The sequence below is a fragment of the Peromyscus maniculatus genome, chromosome 10 (genome assembly GCF_049852395.1).
Source record: "Peromyscus maniculatus bairdii isolate BWxNUB_F1_BW_parent chromosome 10, HU_Pman_BW_mat_3.1, whole genome shotgun sequence".
NCBI classification, from domain to species: Eukaryota; Metazoa; Chordata; class Mammalia; order Rodentia; family Cricetidae; genus Peromyscus; species Peromyscus maniculatus.
The window spans coordinates 96,467,441-96,480,540 of record NC_134861.1 but is presented as its reverse complement, the minus strand read 5'-3'; the positions used below and the strand labels follow the sequence as shown (position 1 = coordinate 96,480,540).

Here is a 13,100-nt window from a genome sequence, read left to right as displayed (position 1 = left end):
AAGCATGAGAGTGAACATGTGCATGTGTACAGGGGCGAGTGTGTAAGCATGAGAGTGAACATGCGCATGTGTACAAGTGAATACATGTGTATATGGAGGCCAGGTCAATATGAAGTGTCCTCTTCAATCAATTTCCAGTTCTGAGACAGGGTCTCTCATGGACTCCAGGGAACCTGCCTGTTTCCACACCTGACTCTTACGCAGGTGCTGAGTCAAGTCCTGGTGCTTGGGAGGTGAGCACTTTACCGACTCTAACCCCTCAGCTCAAAGAATTTTAACATCCAAAACCTCGCTGCGGGTGGCTGCAGGGCCTCTTCCACCTTTACAGGGCTAACGGCCCCCCACAGCTGACTCAGGTTCAACTGGGACCCGTGAAGCCACAAAGACACCGAGGGAGTCTTTACTCTCATCGGGGTGAGGGGCGTGTGGCGAGGGAGCCACAGTTCTGGGGTCGATGGGGACAAATGCAGACAGTACCTTGGAGGTGCGGATGGGGACGGAGGCTTCTCTGCAGCCTGGACGTTCGTGGTAAGGGCGAGAGGTTCCAAGAAAGAACAGAGACACAAGTTAGGACAAGCGGCCGGCACCTTCGGCGGACTCAGAGGATCCCTCCGCCTCCGAACCCCTCCGCCTCCGCGCCCCACACTCACCTGTTCAATGTCGCTCTCCTCACTGTCGCTGAGCTGCAGGTCGTCCTCAAGCATGCTGGGGAAAAAAAGACAGCGGGGGATCTGAGAGAGCCAATAATTTAAATAGAACACGTGCCCTAAGACACCAACGAGGGAGAAGGCCGGAATAAGAGGGAGGCTTGCTTAGCTCCATGTTCTAGCAACTCAAGCTTTACCATCTTAACACTGGAAGCAGATCAGCCACGCTCCTACCATGTCGAAACCCAAACTTTCTCCTGGTTTGAACCCTGCGTAACTTCTGGCGGCCATCTCTAACGCGCCTTAAGACCGTGCCCTCAGCTCCTTCAGTGAGAGCGTCCTCACAAACGGAAGACAGGGAACACATACACACAGCACATACACTTGAACAACTTTCTTCCATGGGCTCTAAGGGAAGTAATAATAATGATTATCCACCCATGTGCTGATGCTGAATGGGTGTGTAAAGTATTTAAACAGAGCTAAGCACACAAAACTTCAAGGTGACTGGACATTATTAATACTGAACACTTTTCCACAGGCAAAAAAAAAAAATCACTCTTTTGTCTACTTGGATACAAATCAATGATCAATATTCTGTTGATTTAATTAGTAATACAAATGGCCCTGTTGTTGGTAAGAAAATATTTTAAACTTACAGATACTAATTCTGGTAGGGAAAAAAAAAAGTCAGCCCATTCCCTAAAATTTATATTGCTACACATTGCTAGGCACTCAGGCTTATGGCAAAATTTTAATATTAAAATAAAATGTTTCTAAGTAGTACATGTTTTCTCAGTTTGGGCACCTGCCCTCCCGTTCTTACGGTTTTTCCAGACATCCCCAAATATCAAAGGCATCAATCACTAATCATTCTCTCATACTTCTCTCCAATTTTATAAGCAAGCTGTTAAAGTTAGAAAATGGAAAAAAATCTGTTTGTGTATTATTTATGTCCCAAAAAACAAACTAAAAATCATTTGGCAGCTCTCAAAATACCTCCTCGGTAATTTGAACAGCACTTCACACTGAGGCACCATGAAGTAGGAAGGCATGGTTCCTTCAGGAAACCCTGGTTTAAACAAAATCACTACATTTTCCAATGAGATAAATTATAGAGCTGGGCTTTTCACAAACGACCATGTGCATGAGATGTGCAAATTTCACCAAGGAACTATTTCACCAGCACATGTGCTAACCCTGCCTTTCTAAGCTTTTTAAAAAATGAAAGCTGAAGCTGGGCGTGCTGACTCACACCTCTAATCTGAGCACTCAGGAGGCAGAGGCAGACTGACCTCGGAGTGCAATCAAGGCTACCCTGGTCTACGGTTTCAGAACAGATAGAGCTGCACATAGAATACCTGTCTCAAAAGACAAACAATATAAAAAGGGAGGAAAAGGAAAAAAGAAAAATTTTAGATACTTGTAAGTTGAAGATCTCACTCAATGTTTATCAAGTAGAAACTAAATTCTTATTTTACTGTGTCCAGAAAACACAGCCTTCAGTCATGGGACTTGGCAGTTGGCCATCAGAATGGTATGCAAAGAAAAGTTACTCAACAGGTTTGCTCTTGGGCTGGCTTGGCTAGGGGACCCAGCAAAAGGTGTTAAATTTGGAGGAAAACTTCCCAAGGTATAACACAACGGGGGGGGGGGGGGACGGGGGGACGGGGGGACGGGGGACGGGGGACGACTGGCCACGGGAGCAAAGCGCACTCAGCATTAACCATGAACAACCACACTGCAGGAGTTAACCTTGACCCTGAGCTCCTTTACTGGGTTTATCTTGTATAAAAATACTCCTTCTTGTAACCCCACCACACTCCCACCCACAGCAGAGAATGAAAAGTCCCATCCATGTTTCTCCCTTGCTATGGAGTAACACCTAGCTTCTATGGATATATCCTCCTGAAGTCAGTAAAGGCACACACAGGAAGTTCTGAGCTCATCTGAAAACAGCAGGGACCATGGAAAGTCTATAAATGCCTCCTTCCGGAGGTTAGATAGGATGAGAAGTCAACAGTAAAACATTATCTGCTATCCAAGAGTCTAAAAGGGGCGACAGTGCTCGGTGAAAGAACACTGCATGAAGACAGATCTGAGTATGCCCTGCAAAACAAAAACAAATAATTTCTATGCCTTATGTAAGCTACTGGTGCAATACATACACTCGATGTTTCCTATGGTCTAAATCTGTGAGTATAATTTATTTAATAGAGAATTAAAAAGCTGGCCAGGCCTGGTGTGGTAATGCCCACCTTTAATCCCAGTGCTCAGGAGGCAGAGGCAGGAGGATCTGAGTTCAAGTCCAACCTGGTCTAAAAACAAACAGATAACAAATAAAATGGCATGGGCCAGTGGAGTGGTTCAGAGAGTAGAGGCGGCTGCTTGCCAAGCAGGCTGACTGGAGTTGGCCCCCAGGTCCCTCGTGGTAGAACGGGAACTGACTCCTGCAAGCTGTCTTCCGGCCTCCGCACCATCACCATTCTTGGGACCAGCAGGTGGTAGGTAAGTAGGCAGACAGACAGACAGACAGACAAATGTTAGAAGGAGGAGGAGGAGGAGGAAAGGCCGCCGCCACCATAGTGGCACATGCCTGAAGTCCTAGCACTTGAGAGGTGGGAAGGTTGGGGCAGGAGGATCAAAAATGTAAGCTCAACCACAGAGAAGAACAAGTTCAAATTCCAGGTCAACCTGAACTACATGAGACTTCACAAAAAAAAAAAAAAAAAAAAAAAAGAAAGACCTAACTCAGATGGGAATCAGCAGACAGAAGTACAATGGCAGTGTCTGCTGATCCAGCCAAGAGCAACCACAAAACCTTCCAGAGAACAGTTTAGGACACCAGATGTGGGTGACTCAGCATTCACATCAGTGTGCTACCAGGAGGTAGGCAGTGAGAAGTCATTTCACGTTTTTAATAAGAGAGATGTATAGCACCTACAGTTTACTTAAAAATCGCTATCAAATCTTGCTAATAGGGGAACTCATGAGTGCTGCTATGATTTTTCAAAGGTAGAGGAATCTCCGCAGTGGCAGAGGGCGGAGCCTGGGCACCAGAGAGGAGGGCAGAGCCTGGGCACCAGAGAGGAGGGCGGAGCCTGGGCACCAGAGAGGAGGGCGGAGCCTGGGCACCAGAGAGGAGGGCAGAGCCTGGGCACCAGAGAGGAGAGCGGAGCCTGGGCACCAGAGAGGAGTGCTGATCCTGCCTCCTGCTGTCCCATAAGCAATGCAGGTTTGCGCGACCTGGGAGGGCACTGGTCCCCGAGCAAGGAGCATGAGACGAATCACACTTGGGTAAGAACTTTGTTCCCTCTAAATGAGAACTGGAATCTCCCAGACCCAGTCCAGCTCCTGTCCGTAAAACCTAGGCCAAGAGGGCTGCAGCCAATGTATAAACGACAGCACAGGTGTGCGCGCCTGCGTTCCTGGAGTAGGGGTGACACCTCAACAACTCCTAACATCAAACTCCCACCGACAGCTTCTACAGTTTATTTCTGATGATACTTATCCACCAATGACACCTTCAGTTAGAGCGGCCCGTGAGTATCCAAGTAAAACATCACCCAACAAAGTTAGTAGATGCTAACTTTTTATAAAATGGCAAGAGAAAAAAATTGATTTTCTTAATACGATTTAAGTTAACTGGGACAAGCAAACTGTGTCACTAGACCTCATTCTAAAGGACATTTGGGGACTGGGGATGTAAATTCCCAGGAGTCTGAGCAAGGCCCAGGGTTCAATCCCCTGGACGACAGAAAAACAAAACACAATGAACAAGGCCAGAAGGCCCAGAAGCCTTCAGCTGACGTTAAGTCTTGCTATGGTGACTAAAATAGCAGCTGAGTGCCATCCAGTGCACTGAGGACTGGCCCTCCATCTGCGCCGCGCTGAGGGATTTAAAAACTAGCACTACTGAGACAACTTGAATACTCAGGCTATTTACAAAAATATCAGACTTCTCTGTCTGTCATTAACACCCCTTCCTTCTCCCCCAAGGCCAGGTAGCCCTGAAGTCCTGCCTTCCTTCTTTCGAACAGGATTTTCCAGGTAAGTCAGATTTCAACGGGAGAGTGATTTCTTTCTTTACCCCTTTATTCCAAGTAGGGGTTGATTTCAGGGGCAATGAACCAACAAATGAAGGAAAGCACCTTTTCCAGCAGCTCATCGGTGAGAGGGGGAAGAGAAGCAGCAGTGAGTGTGGACCTCTCTACAGCTCCTAAGGCATGGGTGCCATGGCCCCCTGAGGGGCTGCCAACTGCCCTGGGCTCCCAGAAAGGAACCGTACAGAAGACACAATGACCCACAGGAAGAGGAAACGTGCTGTGTGTTGTCCTGAAACTGCAGATCTTGGAAAGGAAGTGGACTGCTAAGGCAAGCACCGTTGGACAAACATACCCTCCCTGAACTTGGAGACAAACAGCAGTCCTAACACCTTGGTGATCAGTACCGGCAGGGCTTTGCCGGAAGGCTCAGAAGTAACTAGAGCTTAAGACACACAAAGGCAGTGAGTGTGCTCAGACAGACATTCCACTTAGGCATTCAGTCTGCCACTCTGCTCCTCCACCCAAGGCTGGACAGACAGACACAAGGGTGACCTCAGGCTGTGAAGTTTGGGCTCTCCCACTGGCCTCCTCCTTCCTTCCACGTCCACTCTTCTTTTAAATGGGTTAGCTACTTCCAGATCTACCAGGATCAAGTCAGAGCATAAACAACCCTGCAATTAACAGTTCTGAAGTGCAAGGGACAAGAGACCATTGCCCAACACTACACCGGCTGCCACTCAGGCAGCCTAACTACACGGGAGCCTGGATGCCTTCACTGGATCAAATTAATCACTGGCTCTAAGGAACCCGCCACACTAAGTGTGAGAACACTACGGCATAAATTAACTCACTCTCCACTAGAGGCAAGCACATAAAAGGAATTCCTCTGTTCATGGTGTGCATTTCATTTTGGCACCTGTCAAGAGTGTGAGCTCAGTACCCCACACCACTACTGAAACCTCACACTTATCTAACTTCCTCCACCTCCCTCCCATCCTCACCTGCCTGTTCCTGTTCCTGTTCTCCTGTTCTCCCCCTCTCCCTGCGTACCTCAAGAGCATCTCATGTACAAATATCAATTAGCAGTTTTTATTTAGAAAATTCCGTCACGGGATGTAAGTCCATTGGCTTCTCTGATTTCAATGGTCACTCTGCAGTTCCTAGGACACTAGCCTGCATGTGATGGACAGAGGAGGAAGTGACTTCTGCCCACTCACTTTCATGCTTCACTCACACACTGGAGAGCCAGCTCCTTCCTGTGCTTGGTGCCACTGCTCTGCATGGGTTGGCTCCCTGCCGAACTGACCCTGACCACCGGGGAACACAGGGCTTCAGTCCCCCCCCCCATGCCCCCACAGAAAATGGCCAGGACCTTCTTTGGTGACCAGGACTTGATCCTCAACATCCAACCATCACAAACCAGTGCAAAGCCTGGTGACCTGGGGCGGTCTCCCAGATGTAGTGGGTAGCCATTCCAGCTTGGTTCTGGAAGTTCCAACCCCCATTGAGACTCTGGCAACTGTCACGACTACGAGGCGGGGCGAGGGGAGGCGCCTGGGGACCCGAGAGCTGGATGGGCCAGCACTCTCTCTGGGCGCTAGCTCGGTGCCGGAACGCTGACCGGTAGAGATTGACTGTGCAGAGCTCCGGAGAACACCGCTGGACTGCGTTACACCTTCCCCAGACCCTGCGACCTACCCATTACTTAATTTGTGAGTTACGCCATTAAATAAATATCCTTTTAACTACGTGGAGTGGCCAAAATAATTTCTCCAATACCCAGACTCTTAACAGGACTGGTCCCTGGCCTCAGCTCCTCCTTTCTCCCCATAGTCTAAGCTGGTGATTCAAAACTGCCAGCAAAATTCCCCAAAATGAAAAAAACAAAACAGAAAAGAGGAAATGCAAGTGGCATAGGTTTGCTGGGTTTTGTCTTTTTCAAGTAGAGGACACTAATAAGCAAAAACTCCTCATCCACCAAGACCACGATGAAGTATATTCTGACCAAGCAAAAGAAACCATCCTTCAGACAAAGAAAGTTCATCTACCAAAACTCTTACATTGCTGTTCATTTTTCTGTTGAAGTGAAAAGTACTCTATCATGGAGCTGGTCTTTGACAACAAAGACTTAACCCTGTCTCGTTCAGTCACAGCAACATGCAATACACTCTTCTACTCAACTGACGTTTTTTTAGCAATGCCTATTCTCCAAAACACAAGGAACAAATATTGTGCCTAAAAAAATAGAAGAAACAGGCTGAAGAGATGGCTCAGCCGTTAAGATCACTGGCTGTTTTTCCAGAGGACCAGAGTTCAATTCCTAGCACTCCATGGTTCACAACCATCTATAACTCCAGTTCCAGGGGACCTAATGCCCCCTTCTGGCCTCCTCGGGCACAGGCACGAAGCGGCAGGACTCTGAACTCCAGGAGTACCTGCACCATCGTCTGATGAGTCAGCCACAGCTCAGACAAGGAGGGGGGCCCTGAGCAGGATGCCTCACTCTTCCTAACAATGACTTCAGGAGTGGTGGAGGGCATGGAAAGAGATAGTAATTCAATACTTAAAAAAATAATAAATTGGGTCAAAATGCCGAATTAAACATCTATAAAGTGAAGATTAAAGTGTTCCAAAAACCCAGAATACATTTAGCCGTGCCTGGCCTGGATAAGAACATCTGTGTGGCAGGACAAGCTCCTGGCATTAAATAGGCCAGGAAATGGAAGAAAATCTCACTCCACACATCCCCCATTTCAATTCCCAAAGCTAAAACTATTTAAGTTTGAAGTTTTAAAAGCCAAAGCCTTCTGAGTTCCACGGTCAATGCATAAATAATAGCTCAAAACCTTTCTTTCCAGAAAACCCCTCAGCACATTCTCCCGTAGTGCATAAACCTTGATCCAGATGCAACCGTGGCCCATTTCCTCCCTCTACAATGCAGCCGTATTTTATGAATGCCATTAACTGAAAACGGGAGGGAGGAGCCTACATAATGGACTTACACGGGAAATTTCAATGTCATATTATCAAATTTTAATAAATGAAGGTTGGTTTTTCCTTTTTCTACTTACGATGTTCCTTGCTGGGAACTGGGATGGGTTTTGGAAGGCGTATCATATTGTTCTGTGGGGAGGAAGACACAGTCAGAGCAGCGTGGACACACATTGATGAAATCATAAACTCTCAGTTCCCTCTCCAGAGCCTCCTCCCCGTACCCAGACACAGTATAAACTCTGCACTGGCCACTGCACTCGGCACAGTCTCCTACGGCCCTGTGAGAGAGAGAGAGCTTGTTCATAAACAAAACATCAGCAACAAATTCTTAATAAGCCAGAGCTGCTTTGAATTCAGGGCTTGAGAATGCCACCCCAACTTGCTGGTAACTTTCAAGCTGTGGGACAGAGTTTCTGTTCTTGATGACAGTTTACTGGGTTCCTATGGGCGCTCTATGGCAATGCTGTCCTCATATCCCACCTGACTTGACTTCCAGGTCCATCCGTGACTGCACGGCCTCTGTCCTACCTGGCCCTCCTGGAGTCAGTGTCCCATAGCCTAATTCATTCACTCAGCACCTATTTACAGACTGCCTGGTAGAAACCAATATGTGTAAAAACATCTGGCCCGGTCTTTAAATGTGCTTACAGTTGCCTGAGGGACATGAAACAGATCCACAAACATTCACAACCTAGGGCAGTGTGCAGTTAGTACACATGGCAATTATGCAATTTTACTGTCCCGATTCCTGAATAGCCACCCTATAATGACCAAGGAAGGCAAACTATATGGAAGGCATGAGGTGGCTGAATCACAGAGAATCTGTGGGGTTCTAGCAGCGTGAGTGCACGAAGACCTTCAGGAGGAAGGAGAGCGAATGTGGAGAAGCGGAGGAGTCAGGCCCCGGGTCTGTCCCAGGTGAGGACGGGTGTGGAGTGCAGTGACCAGCACGGGTGAGAGCCAGGTTCACAGGACTCTGGGTCCAGGACAGAAAGTTCAGGGCCACAGCACAGGGGTGCCTCGGAGAGATTGGTCTCTAACTCATTCCCTGGTGAGCCCTACAGGGAACAGGAAGTGAGGTAATGCACCAGATGGGTAGTAGCCAATGTGTCCCGGCCCGAGGTCAGGGGAGCCAGAAAACAAATGTGGAAAGTTAACACGGGTACCTTTTGGGCAGGGGTGGCGACTCTCTCACCCTCACAGTTACCCACTCTCTCCTCACGGTGGCAGCAGCACTCATATTTTCAAATTATGGCCTAGACAGCTAGAGCGCTGATGTAGAGGCATTCTCAAGGACTCCCTAAGAGGTCGTCCTGACAGGGCTGCATGTTGGAAAACCTTAGGCGACCATGTTGTGTGAGCTCAGACATAAACAGCAGGACACTCGGATAAAAGCCCCACACCTCTCTCCAGATTCCCAAACCTAAATACCAGGACCAATATGCCCAGTGTTTTTTTTTTTTTTTTTTTGTAAAAAAAGTAAGAATTCCAAGGCCAGTGTGGTCTACAGAGTGAGTTCCAGGACAGCCAAGGATGCATAGAGAAACCTCATTGTGATTGATTGATTGATTGATTGATTGATTGATAGATAGATCCTCCCACATCAACTAGCCATCAAGAAAACGCCCCACAGGCCAACCTGGCAGAGGCAGTTTCTCACTGAGGTTCCCTCTTCCACAATGACTCTAGCTTCTGTCAAGTTGACATAAAATTAGGCAGCACATGACATTCTTCAATAGAAGATTCTTTTTTCACAGAAGAATCTATACTTCTCCCCTTCCTCACCTAACAACCATGTCTCTCTTTCAGGCCACAAAGGCCACATGCTCGTTAGGATAAAATTCCCAAAATACCAAGAGGAAAAAGCAGCAGCCCTTGGATTACCCTGAGGTAGGCCCCTGGTGTAGCAACACCCAAGACCACCACCAGATTCTGACAGCCCCAAAGCTGCTCGGGCCAAGGGATGCTTCATCTCCCATCAACTCAACAGTGGGATGGGGTAAAGGGTCTGTCGGAACTAGCAGCCACACGGCCATGCCCCCGTGGGAGGCACAAAAGCCTGCAGACAGAAGCAGAAAGACACACAGAAACCCCTACCATAGCTGGGCTGGCACTCCGCTTTCAGGACTCACAACCACTGTACCGGCCATGCGTCCCCGGACTGACTGCCCAAGTATTATGGCCTGACGCGGCCGTCAATTTCCCCTACACATGTACTGTGGCAATATAACCAGGGCACAGTGCGGAGAGGCCACTTGGTTCTGACTCCTTTACAAGATGGCATTCTGTCTCCCTGGACAGAGGAACAGTAGCCTGGTCTACCAGCATCAGACAGCGGAGTGGGTCAAGTTCGTGCACATGCTTGTGGAAAGCTGAGGCTGTGGCCCAGTGGAGGCTGACTGACAAAAACAGCTGCGGAAAGACGTGCTCTCAGGCAGTAAGCCACTCAACCTAGTCTAGAGGGCTCTCTCTATTCCGACTCTGGCTCTTCTAACCTTTTCCTGGTCTTCATATCTCAGAGATTCAAGCAAGAAAAATCATCAAGAAAAAGAAGGGGTGATTGAACGCAATCGCCTCTGTGGACACTTGTAAGCTCCCCTCCCCCACGCCTCATCTACACAGCACTAACCCTTCCTTCCTTAGCGGTCACCTGCTGCCTGGCACCGTCACCTGGCAGACTCTCCTCCCCTTCACTTGCTCTGACCAACCAAATGACCGCAAATATTCTAGGGATCTTTGCAAAGCTTGACAGGCAAATAAGTAACCAGGACATGGTCCATTGCTCTGAGCGGTTACTGTTCAAGGGAAGGCTGGGTCCTGTTAGTTTCCCAGGTTCTCCAGAACTTACAGCCCTTCAAAAGGGGACCAAGAAAGGATCACTTGGCCGCAGACAGAGGAACACTGTGAGCTGTGCTCAAGATAACCCACGTGTCAGCAGGTGTGGTGCTGCACGCCTGTAATCCTGCAGGGTGGGCAGACCTCGGGGTAGAGGATGTAGCAAAGGCTACACAGAGAAACACTGTTTCAAACATTTAAAAAAAAAAAAAACCAGCAACAACAACAACCATGAGTCATGCAATACTAACTTCTATTTTATCTGATTTTCATGAAAACGGATTACTTCCAATTGTACCTACAGAGTGGCCCTGCGATTGTTTTCTTTCCTAGTCTCTGTGGGAGTTTGTTACAAATGTATCATCATTAAATCTGCTAACATTTACTTTAAAAAAAAAAAAAAAAAGCATGCTTTGTTCTATGATGCAATGCACGGTTCAGATATTCACTTACTTTGGCTTTGGGTTGCAGTACTGACGTGCAGAGGATCCTAGAAAGAAAAAGGTCATCGTTAGAGATGTGTGGCCTACAGCCTACAGGCGACACTCTGCAGGCTTAGAAAACCGACAGCTTCATAAAACTCAGATACAGAGAGGAATAAATGACGGTGTGGACACCACTCACTGTGCTCACCTCCTACACTTCACATTTCACTGCACGGCACAAGCATCCGCCCTCCAGCCAACCAGTCCTCATACTGAATAGACAAGAAACACGTGGAACAATCCCTGAGGAATCTCTTTCCTTGTTTCCTGGCTTTCCAGAATTTACCTTCCCTTCGGTATTGAGCAATTGTAATTGCATAGTTTAAGGCTTTATTTTAAAACCATTATTAAGCCGGGCAGCAGTGGCACACACCTTTAATCCCAGCACTTGAGAGGCAGAGCCAGGCAGATCTCTGTGAGATTGAAGCCAACCTGGACTACAAAGTGAGATCCAGGATAGGCACCAAAACTACACAGAGAAACCCTGTCTCAAAAAACAAAACAAAAACAAAAACAAATTATTGATGGACCTTGTTTATAAACTGGGAAGAATAACTACAGTAAATTTGGGGTTTTACTGGTATAACTTCTGAAAACAGTACTGTGGGACTACCTATAAATATGAATGCATGCATACCAGGCCAGACAATGCAGAACTCCAAGTGTTTGAGATACGTCCTTAAGGTTATTTAAAAGCATAATCCAAGAACGGAGAGATGCCTGAGGGGTTAGGAGCACTTCCTGCTCTTCCAGAGGATCAGAGTGACTCCCAGCACCAACATGACAGCCCACACTATTTAAAACACCAGTACCATAAGAACCATTGCCCTCTTCTGGCCTCTGTGGGCACTGTATACATGTGGTATACAGACATGCATGCAGGCAAAACAGCCATACACATAAAATACATACATATTTCTTAAAGTAAAAGCCAAAAATAAAAAGATGGCTGTGTCGATAAACCATTTAAAATCAGGTCCATGATTCATTTGTTTGTATGGAGACCAGGATTAATGTTTGCTGTTCACTTTAAAGAAAATTTACGAACTATGAAATAAATGCAAGGTCTGCACGTGTGCATTCATATAGATGTATGCGTCTAGAAACCCGAACTTATAGTCGTCAATCTGCCTCAGTTAACTCCCCTCTCCTTGTTTTTCCATCTCTAGAGGAAAAATCTTCAAATGAGAAACCAGACGGAGAAGTTCTGAATGCTGTAAGAGATAAAGCCCTATACAATTCTAAGATATTCTAACCAATATGAGATGGAGAATAGGTTACCTAAAACCCTTCTAACATTCCGTAAAAGCTAAATTATGGCCTTTAGCCCGGTCTCCAAAGATTCCAGGAGACAATGTTCAGAGCAACATCCCAACTTCTTGCTGCTGTGGACACTGTCCTGTCCTGCACCCCGACCTCCCACTGCTGTGGACACTGTCCTGTCCTGTCCTGCACCCCGACTTCTGACTGCTGTGGACACTGTCCTGTCCTGCACCCCGACCTCCCACTGCTGTGGACACTGTCCTGTCCTGCACCCCGACCTCCCACTGCTGTGGACACTGTCCTGTCCTTCACCCCGACCTCCCACTGCTGTGGACACTGTCCTGTCCTGCACCCCGACCTCCCACTGCAGTGGATGCTGTGCCGGTTGTGATTTATGGAATTACCTTTGTAGGGAAAGGAAATCTGGATGGCTCGGCTGTACTGGGCGTGTGTATGGCCGTCAGAGGAGGGGGCCACGAGTGGGTCATTTCCTAGAAAGAGATTTGGAAGAGGAAGAAAAAGCAAGTATAAGTGGAACATCCATGCCAGGTGGTTCTGAACTTAAAATGCAGAGTGGACGGGTGATCCACAGAAGGCACCGTCTCACGGGGTGTTTCATCCACTTTTAGAACAACGCCTACACCAGGCCCCACTGGCCGCTGAACTTACAAAACTGACAGAGAGCAGCTTAAGGACGGGGGTAGAAGGGACTGGCCCAGCACCGAACGCCACAGCGCACAGGCGCTTCAGCGGGTGCTGGCGACGTCGGGCAGCTCTGAGCATTGGAAGTGGCAGGCGGAGCCGGGCAAGGCCGCCGATCAGCACACTCT

General features: G+C 47.8%; 1 protein-coding gene across 5 annotated transcripts in view; it reads right to left on the bottom strand.

The window, feature by feature from the left end:
- Positions 1–13,100, bottom strand: part of Aff1 (ALF transcription elongation factor 1) — a 169,231-nt gene that overhangs the window by 23,468 nt on the left and 132,663 nt on the right. For all 5 annotated transcript variants that reach the window (XM_042257744.2, XM_042257745.2, XM_042257747.2 and 2 more), the window contains 5 exons: positions 12,675–12,761; positions 10,976–11,012; positions 7,765–7,816; positions 651–705; positions 478–515 (listed from right to left, as the gene is read on the bottom strand). In XM_042257744.2, the coding sequence (XP_042113678.2) occupies positions 478–515; positions 651–705; positions 7,765–7,816; positions 10,976–11,012; positions 12,675–12,761 (269 nt within the window). The remainder of the gene's footprint in view (positions 1–477; positions 516–650; positions 706–7,764; positions 7,817–10,975; positions 11,013–12,674; positions 12,762–13,100) is intronic.